This window comes from Crocuta crocuta, unplaced genomic scaffold (genome assembly GCF_008692635.1).
Source record: "Crocuta crocuta isolate KB4526 unplaced genomic scaffold, BGI_CrCroc_1.0 scaffold97, whole genome shotgun sequence".
NCBI classification, from domain to species: Eukaryota; Metazoa; Chordata; class Mammalia; order Carnivora; family Hyaenidae; genus Crocuta; species Crocuta crocuta.
This window is the reverse complement of record NW_027531999.1, coordinates 3,379,173-3,402,459: the sequence shown is the minus strand read 5'-3', so window position 1 is coordinate 3,402,459 and position 23,287 is coordinate 3,379,173. Positions and strand designations below refer to the sequence as shown.

The 23,287-nt window shown below is 34.2% G+C and overlaps 1 protein-coding gene and 1 long non-coding RNA gene across 7 annotated transcripts in view; one reads left to right on the top strand and one right to left on the bottom strand.

The window, feature by feature from the left end:
• CNOT2 (CCR4-NOT transcription complex subunit 2) overlaps positions 1–11,572 on the top strand; it is a 130,115-nt gene extending 118,543 nt beyond the window's left edge. For 5 of the 6 annotated variants that reach the window (XM_077775280.1, XM_077775281.1, XM_077775282.1 and 2 more), the window contains 4 exons: positions 75–124; positions 2,035–2,135; positions 3,957–4,101; positions 10,434–11,572. In XM_077775280.1, the coding sequence (XP_077631406.1) occupies positions 75–124; positions 2,035–2,135; positions 3,957–4,101; positions 10,434–10,520 (383 nt within the window). In that variant the 3' untranslated portion in view covers positions 10,521–11,572. Of the gene's footprint in view, positions 1–74; positions 125–2,034; positions 2,136–3,956; positions 4,102–10,433 lie in introns of those variants that run through there. The other variant, XM_077775284.1, reaches the window with a different exon arrangement.
• LOC144240869 (uncharacterized) lies at positions 5,083–23,199 on the bottom strand. The gene is made up of 3 exons (XR_013337875.1): positions 23,009–23,199; positions 22,802–22,900; positions 5,083–5,942 (listed from the first exon to the last, which is right to left on the bottom strand). It is a non-coding gene; the product is annotated as an uncharacterized LOC144240869 (long non-coding RNA).
• Positions 23,200–23,287: the final 88 nt, after the last annotated feature.

The following is a 23,287-nucleotide window of genomic DNA, read 5'->3' as shown; positions in this document are numbered from 1 at the left end:
TGTGTTCAGACCTTTTAAAAATATTTTTTAAACTGAGAATCAGTTAATAAGGCTTTTTTCATTTTATTATCCAGACTTCCATGTTCCATCAGAGTACTTAACGAACATTCACATTAGGGATAAGGTGAGTGTAGTTTATTATTCTCCTCAGTCAGCATGAATGTATCTTATTTTTCAGGCACTGTTTTTCAGCTCAGACAGTTTTTTGAAATAATTAGCAGAAGTCTCAGGGGTACGCTTTCATGTTGTCAATTCAATTATAACAATTTTATTTCTATTTTTGTTTATTTTAATGTTTCCGTGAGAATCCTGGGTTATATTCAAAGAATATGTTTTAAAAGCAAAACAGTCGTAGGTCTGGTCAAGTATTTCTTAGAGTTCTTATTAACATGTTTTAACCATAACCTAAAATCTTGGTTGATGAGAATAAAACCTGTTGATGAGAATAAACTATTTTGGGAGAATTTGATAAATTTCTTTCTGATATTCTCATTTTATACCCTTATATCAATAGGAAATGTATTTTTACAAATATTACAGATAGTATTTTCAGTGGAACAGTATGTATATTTAAAAGCTGTCACATTGGGCTTTTACAAATTTTTTAATTACCTAAAATTCTAGTTATAAAGTAATTTAACAGATTGTAGTTTTTTTTTTTGTTAAATCGAAAAATAAAATGATACTATTGTTGAGGGGAAAGAACTAAAATGTTCATTTCTGTTAGAAATTGTATCCCTAGATTTTGGCGTTGAGGAAGCAAGGATATGGTCTATGAAAAATTATGTGTTCTACATATGTATTGCATTATATATTTATATATAAATATAAAGTGTTATATAGAAGTATGTATATTAAAATGATAGTGTTCTGTGTGTGTACCATGCAGTTGTGTGGTCAAATGAATGTTGATTTTGTGGACAGGCAAGTAAAGAGATACTTCTCAATATGTCTCAATACTTGAATAGATGGAAGATAAGAAGTATGAGATAGAGCTATTTTTTTCTGTTTGTGGATTGTGTGATTTTTCTGCCATCTCCATCATATAGGGCTTTTTTGCTCCAATTACCTAAGGGTTCCAGAGCCTTTTCTTCTGGTAATTTAAGAAATACTGATTTGAGAGAATCTGTCACATTAAAAACTGCTGCTTGAATGGGGATAATATGAATGGCGAGAAAAATTATATTCCAAGAATGTATAACAGTTAAATAAACATTTAGATGCAGGATTAGGTATAGAGATAAAAGTTTTTTCATTTTGGTGAGCTTTTTAATAAAGGTTTTTCCTAATACAAGAATTTGAGTCTATTAAAGTTAGTGTTTTATAGTTTGGTTGGCAGTGTTTCTGCTTTATGGAGGGACATGTGAGTCAGTCATCTTTTAGTCATCCATGTAAAGAAAATAAAGAGCTATTCCTTTATGACTTGAGTATTTACCATATTTGATTTGGTAAAAATACATACCCAATTGATTTGTGAATCACTGTCAGAGATGGATTGAGCTAACATTGCTTACAGGTTTCCTATGTATCAGGCCCTCTTGAAGGTGCATTCATAGATAGGCACTTTATCAATTTCATTTACGTTCTTAGTAACCTTGTAGGCCTCATTTCTGTATTTTATGTAGAGGTTCAGAAACCTTAAATAACTGGACATGGGTCATATTAGTAAATATTGGAGGCAAGACTTGAATATAAGTCCAGCATCTATGAGCATCATATTCTACTGTTGTTACTGTGTTGGGTATTAATAAACCCTCGAGTAAAACAGCATTTGGTCTTGCTTAGAAGTTTTTATATAGCCTTTTATGTTATTAATATATAATTACATGTACCAGAAATGATTATTGTTTAATAATTACTTAAATGATAAAACTCTCCCTTAGAATTCTAACTACCTGTGAAATCATGTAATACCAGTTATCTGCTACAGAGAAGAGAGTTTCTGTTTATTTTGTTATTTTTACTAAAGTGATAGCAATGTTAGGGTTTTCAAATGTTTTTTACATTTCAGAATAATTGATTTCTCTTTTCCAGCTGGCTGCAATAAAACTTGGCCGATATGGAGAAGACCTTCTCTTCTATCTCTATTACATGAATGGAGGAGACGTATTACAACTTTTAGCTGCAGTAGAGCTGTATGTTCAAAGTATTTTCAAACACTTTTGTATTATAGTAGATCTTGTTTATTCTGAAAGCTTTTTTTTTTTTTTTAAATGATGGCTATAGTTTTTGGCTTTTGTGTTTAAAGCAGAAATCTCCATCAAGAAATAATTTGTTCTTACATTTAGTAAAATAAAGTTAATTTAGATTGAAAGTTTATATTGCTATGGCTTCATAGTCACTGTATACATAAAAGGAGTTATTTCAGATTTAAATAAGCCTAAATTTGTAAGAAGACTGATTCATGAATTTGGTGAATCTAATTTTTATAAATATGTGAAGTATATAAGATATGGCCGGTTCTTAATTGACTCATCTTCTTATGGAACCACATATGTTAATGACAGTGAATTTCATCATTTAATGAACATCTGTTGAGTATTATATGGGCAAGGCACTGTGCATATTTCTTGTGTTTTGAAGTGTTGATAAAGTCCACATTCATTATCAGAAGCCTGTTGGGCAGCTTAAATAAATTAGAGTTAAGTAGTTGGTCCATTGGATACATTATTTTCCTGAGCATTTCTGTTTTTACCTGATGCTCTAAGAATAAAAATTTTGTGTCATTTCTCATGTGTCCAATTGGTAACATTTTGTTACCAGTAGACTATTAGAATAATCATGTTTACTAGAGTGAATTGTTAGTAGAAATTCATGATGTTATGGTGCGCCTGGCTGGCTCAGTCGATGGAGCAGGTGACTCTTGATCTCAGGGCCGTGATTTCAAGCCCCATGCTGGGGATAGAGCTTACAAAAAGAAAATTATGATGTTGTGATTGAGAGACCTAATTTTTATAGATTTAAGTATTTTATAATACTCCTAATAACGTTTCTATAAATGACCATGGATCAGATACTTAAAAAATGTAAAATTCACTGTGTCGATAATTTGTTTTTTTATTTTTCTATTGAGAATTTGTTTTCTCCCATGTTTTCCCCTCATTTTTTGTAACATAGCAATTGTTACCTGTTCCTTTTAATTTATTCATAAGTAAATAAATTCATTTAGTCATTCATATATCCATTACTGGCAGTTCTGTCTCATACCTTATTTATGTTGAAAAATTATCTCACTGTATTAGTAGAAAAGTATTTGTTTACATGGAAGTTTGTTCTACCAGAGATGTTTTTTTTGTGGCACACTTAACCTCCTTTGGATGTTACTCCCCCGGTTATAAGTGATATAAATCCTCATTGATTCTTGCATGAATTCTAGTGGATATCCTTTTGGCTTTTGAGAATTTAAGATCAGTGAAATTTAAATGAAAAAATGAAAGTAATATATTCATGAAGAACTTTTTGAATGGATATTCTGGTTCCAGCATACTTACAAAATTTATTTATGTGAATTTGAATAAATAGACTGTTTAGTTTCTTACAGAATAATACAAATAGTTGGGATTTTTGTTTGTTTTAATAGATATCTCAATTTGTATTGATTGTTAAGAACGAGAAAGGAGTGAAATTTCTGACACACAATGTATCTTTATTTGGTCTGCCTAGGTTTTTATCACATTGCTCATAGAGCTTTTAAGATCTCATTTTGTTTGCATAAAAAAAATTGCTTCAGCTAAATAAAGATGTGTATATTAATTAAAGAGTGTGTTTTCTGGACAAATTAAAAGATTTTTTTCTTATATTTCATTAGGGTTGTATTTAATAACAAAGGATAAAGCGTCACCCGTATTTATGTATTTTAGGTGTAATTATTTTCTGAGTAAAATTTTACAAAATTAGAAAATGTTTGTGAGCCACAAGAAAAAAAATTAATTGTCTTTTTCTCTTAAAAATTGAAGTTTTAACCGTGATTGGAGATACCACAAAGAAGAACGAGTATGGATTACCAGGGCACCAGGCATGGAGCCAACAATGAAAACCAATACATATGAGAGGGGAACATATTACTTCTTTGACTGTCTTAACTGGAGGAAAGTAGCTAAGGTATATTTTTTTCCATGTGCAAATGTGTAAATGTATAAATCTAGATTTTAAAAAGAAGTATCCTCTTTTATCTGTTTATATACACCAATACATCCATTCCAGTAACGTGCCAGATCCCTGGCTAAATAAGTCTTTGTCTTCTCCTTCTTGGCTTGATTTAAACTCTAGGCAAGTATCCGGAAACAACTCCTTTCACCCATACTTAGGAAAATGATTGAACTTGTTAAGCAGTTTTGTAATTTTTCACAAGCCATGGTGACATTTGAATTATTTTTGTGTCTACTCAGTTGTAAAATAAAGATAACCCTCTTGCAGTCCAGTCACATATTCTTATATTATTACTGCTTTAAGAAGTAGGAGATTTTCCTGAAACTGGTATATAAACAGATAATAGGCTTTTTAAAACACACTCCTTGCAGGAAAGATGGTTGAGTTTTTATTTACAAATGATATAAAGAAAGAAAATTGTAAGCATTAACCATGCTTGTTCCTATGACTAGTGTGCTAAGTGCTGGAGGGAAGAGGGCTGTGAGGAACTGGCTTGTTTGGGTTTGCAACTTTTCCTCACAAAAAGCACCTTTCTAACTGTTTTCATGTGCAAAATTTTCATCAGTGTCATAGGATATTTCACATGTATGCAGTGTCTGATGTATGTATGTAGTCTACCTAGTAGAGAATATAACTGACATTTGATTTCATAACTCCAGAATTTCTCTGAATGCCTTCTCCCTTGATGATTCTTAGGATTAAAAACTAAAGAGTTAGTCTGTTTGTTCTCAATAAATTTAAACAGAAGAAAAATATTTCTTGACAATTAGTTCTTTGGATGATTGTTTAGTTGTTGGTTTGGGGTTTTTTCCCTTTTTAGTCAACGTCACTAAGTTAATAAGAAGGTAAAACATTTTAAGAAGACAATAAAATGCTTACCGGATATTTATCACAAAAAAGTTTTACATCATAAGATTTCATATAAATCTTGAGGAAAGAAATAAGATGACCCTGACTTAAAACACAAAACAAGACACACATATGAGAGGTTAAATCTTTTTTTATTATTATTTTGGGTGTTTGTCAATGGTAAGTGTCTTTACTTCTCAGATCAAGTCCATATACCACCATATCTGTATTCAAGTTATTTTAACAGTACTAATTAATAAGCATATCTTGATTCAAAAGGTAGATCCATGACTTAACCTTTTAAGTAGAAATAATTACCTTCATTACGAATAGTACAAGAGACATTGTGTATGTTACCTGTTAAGTATAGTATAGTAGAAAGCTATAATCTTTGTTATTGTAGATTTGAATTTGACTCCTGTTTCTGCTGGTTACGCTTTGACCATGTACAAGTTACTTTTCCATGCCTGCTTCCTTATCTTTTAAATTGAAATCATATTTGCTTCTAGATTGTCTTAAAGATTAAATGAAATTACTCTCTCTCTCTCTGTCTGTCTCTCTCTCACACACACATACACACACACACACACACACACGACAATGCTTGGCCCATATTGCACATGAGATTCATGGGAGTACCTGTGGTAGTTTGTTGCAGTTTTTATCATTGTTGTTCTTACAGCTTATTACTATTCTTCCAAAGATGGAAAAATAGTAACTGTTGTTAGGTCAGGTAAGTGGTTCTCAAACTTTAGCTTGAATCAGAATTACCTGGCAGTCTTATTAAAACACAAGTTGCTGAGCCATATCTCCATGTTTCTGACTTAATAAGTCTATGGATGGGACCCGAGGATTTCCATTTCTAACAAGTTCGCAGGGGATGCCAATGATTTTGCTGGTCTTTGTCTGAAGCCATACTTTAAGAACTTCTCTGTCAGTTCATTCTACAGGAGAGAAAAATGTTATCTTTAGAGGGGGAAAAGATTCTGTTAGTAAATACCTGAAGTTTTCTCTGTTCAATTTGAAGCTTTTTGTTCCATAGCATTGTAAGTTACCCCAGACGTCTACATACGAAAAGGAGTGGATGTTTGCAGTAGATGGTTATGTCATCTTAGTTAAATTTTAGTTCAATATATATGACAGATCAACTTTTGTGTAAAATATCAGTTTCCATAACGAAGCGCTTTCCACAAAATTAAATAGTCAGAAGCAATTTACACTTTAATAGGCCCCTTTTACTTTCCCATAAAAGCAATTCCCCAGTCAGGTAAATGTCATTTTAAAAAGTGTGTGTGTGTGTGTGTGTGTGTGTGTGTGTGTGAGAGAGAGAGAGAGAGAGTGTGTGTGTGTGAGAGAGAAAGATGTATGTAGTGTACCTGTATAAAATAACAATTTTACCCAACTTTAGCTGACTTCTTGTACAGTTGAGCTTTAGAATTAATCTTTACCTTTAAAATTTTTAGCTCTGAAGTTGGAAAATAAAATTTAAGAACTACCATTAAAGTTTTCCTTTAAAAAGTCTCTCTTGAGGTATTGCTGGCCACTGGCACTAACACTTTTCAACAAAATTATTTCCATAGTGATGAAAGCAAGCAGAAATACTGATTTCTATTAACTATTAATACATAGTTCACTTTTGTTATATTAAAATACAGATTCATGAACTTGAGACAGATTTAAGTTGTATTCACAGAAGAAACTTTTCATAGTGGCATTGGTTTTTTTGCTTTAAAGATGTTTTCAATATTTTCTCAGAAATTGTTTAGGAATTAAGACATTTAGTTCCATTTATGAGAGTTTATTGACTACAGAAAATCCTTTAAAATGCCAAATTAACATCAAAGTCCCCATCTATAAAGTGGGTATAGTTTGCTAGTCACAGGTTAAGCAGCAGTATGAATTAGTATTATAAGTGATAGCTTGATGTTATCTTGGTATTTTGAAAAGTATTGATATGTCTTCTATGAGGTTCTTTCTGTTTCTACAAATTCATATTTTCAGAGAATTGTCAATAAGAAATTCAGTGATTTAAATCAGAAGTATTTCTTACCCCTAAAAATTCCATGACTAGGAGTCAGCCATATATTAAAGTATTTGTTGTATGTCAATAATGTTACATAAAAAATTTGGATACAATATATATTCTCCTCTTTTAAGTGATCTTGACTTGATAGCAGGCTATGTGATCTGTCCTATGTAATTTAACTAGAATTATTTAGTATCTCGCTAATTTAAAATAGTGGTCATTCAGATAGTATATATAATCTTAATGAGTAGAATTTTTTAAATAATTTCACTCACTGAATCTTTCGGAGGTAGAGGCTGCTCTGTTATCAATTGCTTTCTCAAACTAAAGATTTAAAAATTGAAGGGGTGCCTGGGTGGCTCAGTTGTTGGGGCATCCAACTTCGGCTCAGGTCGTGATCTCACGCTTTTTGAGTTCAAGGCCTGCGTCTGGCTGTATGCTGACAGCTCAGAGCCTGGAGCCTGTTTCAGATTCTGTGTCTCCCTCTCTCTCTGCCCCTCCCCCGCTTGTGCTTTGTCTCCCCAAAATGAATAAATGTTAAAAAAAAAAATTTTTTTTTTTAATTGAAGAGTTCTTTCAGCCTAACTACCTTGTGGAGCCAACACTGAATAGGATTTCTAATGTTTAGAATTTCTTATCACACCATAGTCTAATATAACATGTGATTTTTTTTTTTCATTAACTTCACTGGTACACATTAGTATTAGTATATCTTTATATTTTCATCCGAAATAAATACTTTCCTTCAAAGTAATAAAAATTATTTCTAATAAGTATATTTAAGATAGTTGGCAATTTCCTACTTAAATTCCCAATTTAAGTAGAGGATTTATCTTAGTTAAGACAAAGATGACATTATTGAGAATTTGAGAAAACATTGCTGCAGTGTATGTTTCTCTGTGTAATTTGATCAGTGATGTCATTAATGCATTTGTAATAGTTTCATTTGATGGTTCAAATCCAGTGCATATATTTACATTTTACATTACAATAACCTTTTGAGAATATGTAGCCTGATTTTATTAATAGAAAAACTCAGATTTATTTTTTTAATTTTTTTTTAAAAACTCAGATTTAAAAGTTGTTTTAATGTATCTAGATAAGGCTTTCTAGCTTTTTTTAAATCAGACTATAACTTAAAAATCTTTTTTCCATTAAAGCAAATACATAGTTCTACTAATACATAATCTTTGAATATGTCAAAAAATTAAGTGTTTTATTCCTAAAACAAACTGAAAAAAACTTGTGTTTTAATAACAGCCATTAATTCACACCTGCTAGGGGCATGACCCTGTTCTAGACAGTAGATAGCTGTCTACACAACAGTCCTGTCCCTACCAGGTAGACACAGGTGTGCTTGTGTGTATGTACATAGAACAAAAGTGTAAAAGAGATGTTACCAACAATTAAAGTTGGGGAGAAAGACACACCAGTATATAAGACTTTGGTACTTATAAAAATACAAAAAAGGCCAAAACAAAGATTTTTTTAAAAAGACAAAATTTGGCCTGTTTAATTTCTGAATCTCTGATCTGTGAGTTTTAAAATTCTATTCAAATGTTTATGCTCCCTGAGTTTAAACTGATCTTTTTCTTTTAATAATGTAGGGTGGAAAATATGTGCATTGATGAAGTTATAGTTTAAATTCTAATACTACTGTGTAGTTCACCAGTGTACAATGACAAGGACAGGGTAACTGAACAAAACAAAACTTCTGTAACTTCGATCATGGGACCTATGATTTGGTACAGTTACATATAGACTTTTTACCCTGCAACTACATGTATTTTGGAATTAAATTGCCAATTTTGATATCTAAAGAATGACACAACAAGAAGACATTTTCTTCACTAATTTGGTATTCTTCTTAAGCCAGGCAGTAAGTTTCTTTTTAAAACTTAGGGGTACGGAGAGAGAGGGTGCGTGAGACAGGTGCTTATCCAGTGCATTAGGGGGCTGTGGTGATTGTGATGGTGGTTCTGGCGTTTGCTAGTTTTAATGATAAGCAGGCAGCCTGTGTGCCTTAGTTACTCTGTCCTATAAAGTGAACCATTTTAGGTTAAAGTCTTTACAGTGCCTTCTTTATAAACTTTTGTCATTGGGCTGAATTTTTTCAACACTCCTGTACAGGGAGTGTAATGACGTAAATCTATTTGGATCTTGGGCTAAAACTATTAAAAATAATGTGCTAACATCAGAAAGTCATGGTCTGGATCCTAATTCTAGATCTGCCATATACTATGTGATTTGGGCAGGTTACTTGTCGGCCTCATTACTTCTGGGTGCAAAATGAAGATTATGATATTTATAGAGTTATCAGGAAGATTAGAGTAAAATTAGCTGTGTCTCTGGTTTGGGCACATACTAGGCTTTCAGTTGTTAATGTAATAGTCTTAAATTTTAAATCCATTATTCAGTATCTCAATTTAATTATTATGACCTAGCTTTTCATTGTAATTTAATAATGGAAACATCCATTTTAGAATCAATTTGAAACAAGATAGGGATGGTAAAAATACGTTAACCCGTAATGGTAACTTTACTTGCTGGCTTCTTTAATACATAATATATATCAAGGTTCATAATTTTTAAAATGGGATTGATTTAGTTTGTGCTGTAGTTGAATTCAAATTGTAGAATTAGTAATTTTATAACCTCTTTTTGGATTTGCAAAGGTATATTTTTGGGGTTTTTTTAAAAAATATACTAAATTATCTTCTGCATCTCTCTTAATCTTAGGAAGTGTCATAAAGAAATTACTTCACCATTCTCAAATTTTAAAACTCATGAAGTTAATGTATTTTGAAGGTTTAATTAAAATGAGCTCTGCAGTCTGTCTTGAGATGTGCCTACATCAAAACCGTGGCACAGTTTGCATTGGCACTTAAATGTTTTCAGTGCTTTGGGTTTGAAATGGCAAGTCTGGAGATGTGCGAGTTACAAGTTCATTGTTTTCCCCAGATTTTAATGACGTTATAATAAATTTATGCTTGCTGTTTTTTCCTAAAGTGTAATAATTACAAATTGGGAAAACACATTTTTCAGTTTTATGCTTCATTTAAATATCCTGTAATTTTCAGTGCTTTTTACTAGCGACACAGTACTTGCTGCTCAAACTTTTATTTTTTAGCAAAAAAAACTGCTTAGAGTTTCAGTGTTTATAAAATAGATGTTCATGAATAGTCTTTCACACAAAGTCTGTATTTTTATACTTAACCAGATAGAAACTACAGCATGTTACTTTTTCTTCAAGCTCTATTTTACTTAGTGGGAAAAGAGTTGGTATATCTGTATATGTGTTCATTCTCGTACATGTAGGTATTTTGTTTATCTAATAAAATATATTTTGACAAACATCTGAGATCAGAGGGAGAGGAAATCATCTAAATTCTTGAATTTGGTTTTATAGGAGTTTCATCTGGAATATGACAAATTAGAAGAACGGCCTCACCTGCCATCCACCTTCAACTACAACCCTGCTCAGCAAGCCTTCTAAACAAAGACTTCCCTTTTCTTGGGGTATGGCTGTCTCAGCACAATACTCGACAGAACTGCAGAACTGATGTGGCTCAGGCACCCTGGTTTTAATTCCTTGAGGATCTGGCAATTGGCTTATGCAAAGGGTCACCATTTGAGGTCCTGCCTTACTAATTATGTGCTGCCCAACAACTAAATTTGTAATTTGTTTTTCTCTAGTTCGAGCAGGGTCTGAATTTTTTTCATTTATTTTCTTTTTTGCCAGCAGACAGACTTGGGTCTGTAAAGCAAGTACACTGACAGAAGTTTACCATTTAGTTTCTAAAATGTAAAAAAGAAAACCCACAAAAGACTCCACAAAATTAGACCACAAAATTTGCATTGTTCATTGTAGCACTATTGGTAATAAAATAACAAATGTTTGTGCATTTTTATGTGAAGATCCTTCTCGTATTTCATTTGGAAAGATGAGCAAGGTCTGCTTCCTTCATTTTACTTCCCCTTCTGTTTTTGAAAGGCAGTTTCGCCAAGCTTAACGCAAGAATATCTGACTGTTTAGAAGAAAGATATTGCCACAATCTCTGGATGGTTTCCAGGGTTGTGTTATTACTGAGCTTCATCTTTCCAGAATGAGCAAAACACTGTCCAGTCTTTGTTACGATTTTGTAATAAATGTGTACATTTTTTTTAAATTTTTGGACATCACATGAATAAAGGTATGTATGTACGAATGTGTATATATTATATATATGACATCTATTTTGGAAAATGTTTGCCCTGCTGTACCTCATTTTTAGGAGGTGTGCATGGATGCAATATATGAAAATGGGACATTCTGGAACTGCTGGTCAGGGGACTTTGTCGCCCTGTGCACTAAAGGGCCAGATTTTCAGCAGCCAAGGACATCCATACCCAAGTGAATGTGATGGGACTTAACGAAGTGAACTGAGACAATTCACTCTGGCTGTTTGAACAGCAGCGTTTCATAGGAAGAGAAAAAAGATCAATCTTGTATTTTCTGACCACATAAAGGCTTCTTCTCTTTGTAATAAAGTAGAAAAGCTCTCCTCACTGCAGTGTTGACTTTGATTTGAAATTGTGAAATTATTTCTTCAACATGAAAAATAGAACATCCCCCAACCCTCAAGTTTTACAGCTATCTAACTGAACGGCGTGACTAAACATTTAAAATGTAGGGGTTTTTTTTCAGCTTTTGAAAAGTAATTTGATGGAACCATATATCATTTTACTTGTAGCTTAAAAATGCAGATACATTTGTAGTTATTAACCAAGTTCAAAACAGAAACTATTTTTTAAAAGAGTTATGGCTGCCTTAGAGATAAAATTTCATGAACGCTGGTGGGACCCTGTCAAAATATTTTTGAGAGAAATATAGGAGAAATGTCTTGATAGACCTTGAAGATTTACCTTTAAGAAATAATAAGCAAATTAAGGTAAGCCAAAAGTGGGAGTGAGGTAGATGGCCTGAATGTTTCACATTTATAAGTTGATGGATTCTTTTCCATCTAAAGAAAAAATGCTTTTTAAATATGTCTGAAGACTGAAGGTTCAAACACTAGAGATAGTAAAAAAGGCAGTGAGTTTTGATTCTCTAAATTTCATTTTTAACCTATTTTTCTATGAAGAGTGAAAGTTTATTGTCATTTATCAAATCATGTTTGAAAATGAAACATTTATGACATTGCTGTGTTTGTGTATCAGGAATATAAAATGACTTAAGATTTACCTTTTTCTATGTATTTTAAGATATGGAGAAACTGACATAAAGTATCAGGAGTTTTTAATCTTTCAGATTTAAACCAAAGCATCTCCTCTGTAGGAAAGATGGATGGCACTTACATCATTGTAGTTTTAACTGTTGTGCACAAAACCTTCTCACATCTTCTCACATCATATTGGACATAAACCAGAATAAAATCCTAGAAATTGATTTATTTTTAAAAAAGCATTACATTTTTTTTCATAATAATTGACTTTGTAAAATGTAACTTTTCCTACATAACCATGAGAAAGAGGTTAGAAAAAGGGGATGGGGAAGGGAAAGGAGATCTTTATTTCTGTGAGTATAAACATAACAGTATAGAGTGTCCCCATGATCATGATTGGGACTTTTGTGAATGACTCAGAAAAGCAAGATAGCTCATCATATCAAGTGGTCTGTTGTCTCGGCTCTAGTTGTTTGTTTTAATGGCCATATGGAGAGTTTTAAGTGCACACTTTCCCAGTTTTCTGAGTTTTTACCCTGAATCATCAAAATAAGAAAACTATTGCATGTAAACCAACTTTTTATAACTTGTTAATATCTGAAATTACCATGCCCTTGACTCCAAAATCCAAGTTTTAAAAATCTATTTGAAATCTTTTGAAGTACTATATTAAACTCTTTAACATAACGCACTGTTATAGTCTTTGGTTTTATAACTTGTGGTTATACGTGCCCAGAGGTTGGCCTGAACTAAGATTTCACATTTTCTTTCATTGGTTTAATTCTGTTAAATTTTCCCTATATAACTAGTGACATAGATGTGTACCTTGTTAAATAATTTTTGTGATTATAATTGGCTCTGGGGGCGGGGGGAAGCTATTTAATTGCAAAAGAAAGTCCTTTCACCTATTTAGTTTCAAATACCTATTCTGTGCTTCTTGTGGTCATACCATAATTTATATGATGAAACTCCATTTTCAGGGATTTTTTTCCACTGCACAAAGTTTTCCTTAGGTTAAAAAAAATTTTTTTAAGAACTGAAAGTTTATTTGGATTCTTACAGTATAATATAAAGCCAGCCACTCAACTGGTGTTTTCTTTTTGCCACTGAACTTGGGACACAATAGGTGCTTGATAAATACATGTTGGTTGAATGATATAAATTGATATCTCAGTTTGAAAATAAAATGTACAAATTTAAAGCATTGGGCTTTGAAATAATTTACTATCTTTTTGCGAAATAATTTACTATCTTTTTGCTGTAATTTCATTTTCAAAAGAATTCGTTTTAAAGCATTTTCAATTAACTTTCAAAACTTTCAAATTTTTCCCTTCCCACCCTTTCTAATTGACCCTTCCTCTAAATCCTTCATTCGAAAACAGATCTTCCATCCTGTTACACTGAGTGCATGTAAAATATGTGGCATTTGAGCATGCCTGCAAAGAAAGGCACATTTACTTAATTTAGATTTGCTTACTAGCATCAATTGTGCAGAAAGTTTCTAAAAAACTAAAACTAAATGTGCACATGCATATACACAAAAGCTATGTTCATATTTAATGTTCTCTTAACTAGTAGTTTGTGTAATTAAAAAAGAAGACCTAGAAATACCTACTATTTGGTTCCATTAAGACCATTAAGATAATAAGCCAGACTTCTCTCGATGCCTTTTTAAAACAGGTCCTAATCGCATGTCAAAAGGCTCTTTTCTTGCCACTAGCATTGCCAGTGAGTTGGACCACATTATGAATACATGACAGATCTACGAGATGAAGCAAGTAAATACAATGCAAGTCAAAATTGAGATATAAATCTAACCCTGTAATTTTGTGTGTTAAGTTGCATCGAATAGGATACATTGAGTCAAGATCATTACTTTTGCACTTTGGTTGCTAAAAGAATAAATTATGGTGGAATGTAATGTCTTAAAGAGTGGTTCATATGTATGTAGATCAATGTAAATTGTAACTGGTTCCAAAATACTGATGTAATTTTCATCTACTTTAAGAATAGTGCTCATAGGGTGCCTGGGTGGCTCAGTCAGTTAAGCATCTGACTTCGGCTCAGGTCATCTCTCATGGTTCATAGGTTCAAGACCCGTATTGGGCTCTGTACTGACAGCTCAGAGCCTGGAGCCTGCTTCTGATTCTGTGTCTCCCTCTCTCCCTGTCCCTTCCTTCCTCCCTCCCTCCCTCCCTCTCTTGCTCTCAAAAATAAATAAAAATTAAAAATACAGTGCTCAGAACAAGGTAGGAAGCCTGCTGTATTTTAAGAGCTGCTATGACGGGAAGGCAGGAGAATAGAATGTGGCATGGCTTCTAGCTGCCAAGCAATATACTATGTGTTTGACATACGTTATAGTATCCGATCTTTAGCATAGTGTCATGAAGTACTCCATTTTACATTAAATTTAAAATATACACCAAAAACCCCATGAAGTAGGAATGTTTACATTAGGAATAAACTCTAGAAACATGGTGTCTGTCTTCAGGTATCAAATTCAAGAGTTGTCAAAGATTCTTTTGTGTGACTGAAGAACAGAACTTGGACTGATAAAAAGATTTTGGTGTGGTATTAAAAGTGAGGTAATTAAGATTTTGGAATGAGTTGCTTTTTAAGGCATTAGATTCAACCTCAGAACATAATCAAGGAGAGACACTGGACAGTATTCTGTGCATAAGGTAAGGAGTTGGACTGGATGGCCACCAATGTTTCTGTTCACTGAAAAAGTATTGAAGTGGGATAATTACTGAGTTTTAGCAAAACTAATTGCCAAACATTGTAAAGTACACCTTTCTGCATACTACTAAAGAAGAAGGAAGGAACTCAAACTATGATAAACCATGAATTACAAAAATGCAGACCAATTTCAAGGATATCATGCATGGGAAAAATGTGCATCTTAGAATTGATGAGATGTAGATCTTGGAGAAGAGACAAATAATGGACAACCTAAGAGGAGACATGACAGCTGCTTCAAATACAGGAGGGACTTAAGAGGGCAAGCCTCAAACCAGCAGCTGGACCTTGGATAAGTCACATTAGGTTCTGCATATCAAGGTGCTGGCCCATAGTACTGTTAAATGAAGGATTCCATCAACAAAAATGTTCAAATAAATTGGATGCCTATCAACTGCTATTGAGAGAACTGCCTTTTTGAGTAAAACGTTGGATTTGATCACTTCTAGGCCTCTTCCAGCTCTTTAGAAGAAGTTGATACCGTGTCTTGATCTGAAGTTGAGGAATATGATGTCTTCAAGGGCTGAAGTGTTACTTAGTATTTAAGTGCTAAATACTTAAAGCATTGACCTAGTCCAAATGTGCTATTTTGTGAGTCCTAGAGGTTTACTTAAAATTACTGCTCTGTCTTTGGAAAGATTTAAATAATCAAAACAAGAATTCTAGAGTGCAACTTCAACTTTTTTTTTTTTTTTTTACTTTAGGAGTAAGACTATGAAACAGTTGTAAAGCACAGCAAACAGTAAATCATATATTACGTGTATATTCCCCAGATTTACTTCCATATTCCAGTGCTACATTAAAGGAAGGAAGAGACCATTTTTTGATAAGTTTTGAGATATTTAGCCTGAAATTATACATTGCATTAGTGTTCAAGCTCATGTTTTCTGATACAGTAGTGGTCACAAACCTTAAGTAGTAATCCTGTTTCTTGTATAAAGAGAAAACTGATCATGAAATTTGATGTGTAAAAATACCAGTTTGAATGCAGTTGGCTCCAGGAGCTCACCAGAGGCAAAGTTATCCTCTAGGTAATTTTCAGACTTTATGTGCACCTGAGGAGCATGTTCAAAATATCAGTTATAGGCCTCCTACTTATGTACTTACTTATTCATTCAGAGCACAAGCAGGGGAGGGGCAGAGGGAGAGGATATCAAGCACATGACCTGAACTGAACCCAAGAAAAGGACTGAGGAAGCCACCCAGGCAGGCGCTCCTGGGTCTCCTATTTAGATACTCTGTCTCCAGTGTCTAGGGAGAAGCCAGGAATATATACTGTAGTAAATGTAAGTCATTTCTGAAGTTAGTGAACTGCAGTTTGCACTTCAACTATACTTTGCCTATTGTGCAAGTACTGGGATAAAATCCAAAATCTTAAAGTTTAGGTGAAATCCAACTAAGTAACTGGGATAATGCATTCCTGTGTAACGGGGCCATTCACTTCTTCCTGATCAAAGTTCTAGCGCAGAAACCACATTATTACAGTAGTACTTAATAGAGCAAAATACAAGGAACACTAAATCTGTTCCTGAGTATAAAACAGCAAGGATTTTTCATTTTATTTTAATAAACTTTACTATTCCGTGGGGACATTTTTGTTAGACTTCCACTTCAGTTTGTATGCATAAAAACTGCTAAGGGCAACAGTGCATTATCAATTCTATGTCCATCAAATGAAAGATTTTTCTTTAGTCATCCTGTTGTATATACTATGACTTGAGAAAATCTGAATGATGTATTTCTTTATTGGAAGAATTCAGTTTAAAAAGCTAATCATTTCCAGGTGCTTGCCATACAGTTTTCCTTCAGTCACATAAATGACTTCGTGAAACTGTCATAAAATTCACAATGGTAAGTCTTCATTGTAATAATTTCCTGTCTCTGTTGAAAACTCAAATTGCATAGTCTCAGTTTAGGCTCACCATTTGACATATGCCAAAATAGTTTAGCTACTACCTACCTTTTTAAAAAGCATTTTATTTTTGATAATCTTTTGCTCGACGTGGGGTTTAAATTCATGACCCCAAGATCAAGAGTCACATGCTTTCCGACTGAGCCAGCCAAGCACCTCCAAGACTACTATATAGCAAAACGGATTTTTCACTCATCATGTGACTAATCCTAGTGTCCATTTCCAAGGCCTGATAGGCCTCTACCACACTTGCAAATATGTTTTGACATTTTGTTAGAGAAGGTGAAATAAAATTGGCCCTGTTTATGGCAGAGAGTGGTAGTTCTTTCACACAATAGAGAAAAGTAGGTAAGGAAAACAGGATATTTCACTGACTCAGAGAGCTGGTCTCTAATTTTCATAAGCATATCCTGAAAAATAATATTCTAGTAATTTGCATTGTATTTGCCTAAGTAACATTTTAACTACATACTTCCTAAAACTTTGAACAGGTCATTTTTTTCCCCCAAGCCAGTCAATTTTCTAGTGTATATTAAAGGTAATTTTTGTTGTAACACACGAGGTTCCTCTAAACATTTTGGAAGAAATGTATCAAATTTCAAGGGTGGTATGATGTCAACAAATGGCTGATTTTCCTTGATTCTTCTTAGGATCAGCCCTATTGATACTCATTTATAATGAAAAGAAATTTTTAAGAGTAAACATTGATTATTCAAAAATATACAGCTCAATGAGAAGAAGTTATATGTGGGACTGCCATGAACAGTTTCATCTTTTGTATAAAAATAAAGATTTGGGGCAGCCAGAATGTTTGGAAGCTACCTTTAAATCTGTTACATACTGAACACTTATTTTAAGATGCAGTTTTAATTATCATATGTAGCAGTTGCATGAAAACTGGGCTGTCTTTTTTTTTTTAAGATTCTATTTTTAAGTAAGCTCTGCACCCACTGTGGGGCTTGAACTCATAACCCCGAGGTCAGGAGTCACATGCTGTACAGATTGAGCCAGCCAGGTGCCCCAAAACTGGACTATCTTAAAAGAAAATGTGAGCTATTAAATCTTTCCCTCTTAAGAGAGTCAGACATGTTTGATGTTTTATTTAGAATGTTTTAAGTAATTTATTATCTTCAAATGGTTAATATTCTTCAAATATGAAACAAGTTGAATGAAAATATTTTTAGAAAGGGGTGCGGCAGAGAGTGAGGGAGAGATAGAATCCCCTCCATCCTGTCCATCGAGAGCCCGATGATGGGGCTAGATCCCATGAATCGTGAGATCATGATGTGAGCTGAAATTGAGCCCATCGTTTAACCAACTGAGCTACCCTAAAATATACCTGTTTTTAAAATGCAAGTCACATGTTTCTTCTCTGCTCAAAAAGTGTTATTCCCACTCTTGATATCAGCTCAGGTCATGATCTCTTGGTGGTGAGATTAAGCACCCCATTGGGCTCTGTGTTGAATGTGGAGGCTGCCTAAGATTCTCCCTCTCCCTCTGCCCCTCCCCAGCTTTTGTGTAGTCTCAAAAAAAGCTACCTCCAGATTTCCTTTTTAAATGTAAAGTTTTATATATTTTTTTTCATCTCACTCTAAATGACTTAATATTGAATATTGACTTGCACATCACTATTGGGAATCCAAATTCTGTCTAATTAAGATGAACCAAAATCATTTTCCTGGCTTCTCTCTGTATTTGCAATGGCATTGTTCATTAAAGAACAACAGAATCCGTCACCCCAGTAGTGGCTGTTAGGTTGGATAGCATGGGAAAGAAAGATGTAGACCTTTGTTTTAGACAATGTTAAAACTAGGTATCCTTTCCAACTCTGAATTATCTTTTTTTATGTTTAAGCATTTGAGGGTAAGGACACAATCCTAGTTTTCCAAACCATTAACCAAAGGGAATGCCGACTAAACTAAAGTTTAGTATAAGAAGAAAAGGCCTAGAAGGAACCAGGATAGCTGTCTTCCCACATCTGAAGTGGAATAATTTGGGTTTTTTGTTTTTGTTTTTGTTTCAAAAAATAACCTCTATGCCCAGTGGCTTGAAATGAGGATTCTGATCCTGAGATCAGAAGTAGCATGTTCTACCAACAAAGCCAGCCGGGTGCCTCTGAGGTGAAATTTTTCCTAAAGCAGATTATCTTACATAACACCGGAGGACAAATTAAAAACCTTTACATGGATATTATGGCAAGGCAGATTTCTACTTACAAGAAAGTACTACTTCATCTATTTTTCAGAGGTCCAAAGAGCACATGGACAGCATTAGGAGTTCATGAATTTTTCAGCACTGGAAATGTCCAAGCAAAGCAAGAAAGGTATTGGAAATATTAGATGATTTCCTGCATTAAGAGGAGGGTAGGCTCTTCTACCCTAGAACTAGTGTTTTTATCAACATCCAGTTGTTCCCTGTTTTACTTCTGCTTGAATATAGCTTGAATTTCTAACAAGCTCATCTCAAACCTAAATATTACACTTAATCTTCCTCTTCCACATAAAGCCATACTACTTATATTTGCTATGCATCTAAAAAAGAGCTATTTTCAACACAAGTGATTCAGAGTGAGATTAAATTGGAGGAACTGGTTAAATCACTAGATCCTTCATCCGCTACCCACGTCTCCCTTCACAGGTTTCAGAGGAGGGATTTGATCAAGCCTAACTCTACTCAAGTGTAAGTATGCACATTTTAAATCCTATGGTATTACCTATGTTTATTTTTTACTAAATACAAAAACTTCTTAGATATTTCAGAATATAGCAGAAAATGGACCTCGTAATCTGGCACTGTCAAGTATGTGTATAGTTTTACTGGGTACCCTGGTTCCCTCTTCATCTCATGGGAAGATTAAATTAGGGCCTTTGCTTATATTAGGTACTCAGTAGTAGGCCCATTTATCCAAAGACAAATGCTATCTCTGTTAGCCACTATGCTAGGAGGCGCTCTCCATGTTTTTGAATTAATAAAAGACCTTTGACTTGACTATGTACTGTTAGATACCAATAGCAAAGTTTCCGAAGAACAAAGTCACCTTGGAATAAAGATCAGAATCAAGAATCTTCTAGTCCAACCCTTTCACAAGAGGAAGAGGAAACAATGTAAGAACATTAATCATTTATGTCAAAGTATTTACTATTAAATGTTGGGACCACAACCGCTTAGCTCTTGCTTTCTAATTCCAAAGCTCATTTCCCTTTTACTACATACACGTATGTATTACCTCTCATAGAAGTTCACTGTCATTAACATGAAAGGTAACAGGTGATAAGAGTTTAGGAAATCTAGCCATACTTCTACTGTATTATGAATGTACTAATATGAAGTGATTGTGCTTTTTGCTTCCCTTCCTCAACTGGAAACAAACGCTATATGCAAACAAATCTGAACTTAAAGATATTTTTAATAATCATTCTTTACTATTTCAAACCAAATGCAGTCTTTGGTTGCATCCTTTCCCGCTTAATGTTGAGTTAGGTGATATTTAAGATCCCTTCCTGTTTTAATGATTATAAATATAGAAAGTAGTATGTAGTGTTCTCAATAACAACTATATGTTCAATATAATAGGTAAAATTTATGGACAGGAAAAAATAAAAATTAAAAAAATTAAGAAATTTATTTTGAATTTAAAATTCTGAGACTAATATTTAACATTCACCATAAAGCATGGCAAGAAAGTTAGTTTCTTGGTATCAGCAAGCTGGAAATTACTGACGTAGCTCAACTGTAAGTCATTTCAGTCAAGACTAAATAAAGCAGAAACAGTTTTCTATGACAACAAATTTGTTAATTGCATAAGCTGAATGAAAAGATAAAATTTTCTATATAGTGTTCTTTGTTGGATCATTCATGCTTTCATTCATGTTTATTCTTATCTAAGTATTCTAGTGGCAAACATCTAAAACCCATCAAGAAGGTGAATTTTAATGAGAAAAGGTGATGATGCAATATTAATTTTCTGTCCTATGTTCTTTAGTTATTTAAGAGTGTATAATGGCAGTTTGTTGTTGAAAAACTTCACAATGTGCCAATATTTAAAACAGTGTATAAACACTTTCTCAACATGCTCTAAATTCCTCTTTACTCCTAGGATACCAAAGCTGTCCTTATGATAATTCTTTTTGAAATCTTTTAATAAAAATATACATATGAAATTGTATATTGCAGCTTTAACATTAGTCACAGGGCTTCTTGAATACTAATGAGAACAAATTATGGAAAACAATGGTTTTAATTTTATTTTTGTTTTGAAAAGAACGTCAAGGATTGGCCATGATTCTCCTGAAAACATTGCTGCAGACAATGATGTACACCAAATAAGTTGGTCTGGTTCTGTGTATCACATCTGTAATCTTAATTTTAATTGGTGGTGAACCAGGCAAAGAACTTGTATTAAAATCTGTGCTGCCTCTGCCCTCCAGAAAAAACAAGATGCCAAGTCTCTTCAGAGCTTAGCATCTCTGAGGTTCCCAAGCGTTCTTACCACTGTTCTAACTTAGAGAGTCAATAGTGACTCATTTTCAGAAACTGAGGGGCTCACTGAATGTTAGAAATGGGATACGGCAGCTCCAACTCAAGTAAATGAAACTAATAACAAACACCATGTTCCATTAAGGATAAAGTAGAAATTTATTTAATGTGGGAAGACTTATGATATGTTTGACTTTCCATAAGAAAGACATGAAGATGTTGAAAGGGTTCAGAAAAGAAGAAAAGCTAATTAAAAATAGGAAATAAGGGGAAAAGTAAATGTTTAAAGAACAGAAGGCTAGATGGCAACAGTTTCTCCAGATATTTTAATTATAAGGAAGGAGAGTGACCTAATGCAGAACTGGGGGTGGGGGTGGGGGATGGATTTGAAAGCCCTTAAGATTTTAAGTTAAATTAAGGCAGAATTTTCTGATACTTGAAAACCATCTTCAGTTTTGAGGCAGAGGGTTCATCTACAGAACTCTTTGAGCTCTGGAATCACTGAAAAATTAATCATATTTATTAAATTATCTTTGGGCATCCCTATCCCTGTGTTTTAAGAGCACTGATAAGAGTTAATTCTGCCTCAAGATTAAGTTGCTCAGCATACCAAGGTAGAATAATTGAATCTTGTTATCTGCTCACTGCCACCTCAGATCTTAGGCTGGCTTGAGCGTTCTTGAAAAGAAAGATTATAACCTGCAGTAGGAAAAAGATTCGGGCCAGAGATATGTGATCTAAGGTTAAGCTGCTTCAACTATTAAATTAAATTTCCCTTTCACATAGTGGAATCACCAGCAATTGTCTTCATTCCAACGGAAAGGGAAGAAAATCACATAATTCTTAGGAAAGAAAGAAGGAAATCTATTCTCTCAAAGCTTGAAAGGTGTTAAAGTACAAGGTTTGTCTTCCTGATTTGGAAGTTTTCCAAACCCTGGGTCTTCTTAATTTTTTCAGAAAAACACTTAGGGCCCTTCCTGTAATTTAAACTTGTTTTGCTCCTTGCTTGGAAATACTGTTACCTACCACATAAAGGAATGAGTACTTCAAAGTAACATATCAGAACTGCAGTTGAAAGATACTTAATACCAGTTAAGTAGTAACATTTGAAATCCAAGAAAAAGAAGTCAAGAATTCCATGATTCGGTGTTTCCATATTCATCAGAAACATAACTGAATTTAATTAAGAGTATATCCACTTGGGACTTGCAAATCAGGTGAACGATATGATTATATACTTTGCAAAGAAGTGAACATTTTGATTCTTCAAAATGTAGGTCGAGAGAGTTCTCAAGTTGGATATTATGATAGAAGCGTGGCTTGGAAAAAGATAATCTTTAAGAAAAAAAAAAAGGGGGTCATGAAAAGAATGGAAGCCGAACGTATGCACAGAAGAGGAGGGGGTGGAAGAATGAAGAGAGGAGAACGCAGCTCGAGAAACGGTACCTGTCCCAAAGCGGGGGGGTCTGCGCGCCGCTGCCGCCTCGCACAGCGCTCCCGGGAAGTGCATCTACGAATTCCGGGTGGGCCAGGGTGGCAAGGTTCCTAAGGAAGGAAACAACAGAAAGGATTCTGTTCTCGGGAGTCCGGGAGCGAAGGGACCGTCCTGAGGGGGAAAGTGGTGTCTCCATTCAGGGCGGCAAAGGTGTGCACCTGTTTCCTTCGGTCCCTACTCAGTCAGCCCCAGCGTCGCAACAGATCGAGCTGGAGTCCACCCGGCTGCCGGACACCTAAGTTTCCGCTTGGTTCAGCCAGGGACCCAAGCCGCGAGTTTCCGTGGTCTTGCCAGTCGCAGGCTCCCGCCCCACGCGCGATGCCTCCACCGAAAAGTCCTCCTGGATTAGCCTGTCTCACCCCTACCCTGGCGCCCTCAGGCCCGCGCCGAGGCGGCTGGGAGAGTAGGACCCTCCGGCCGGACAGTTGCAGCGCTCG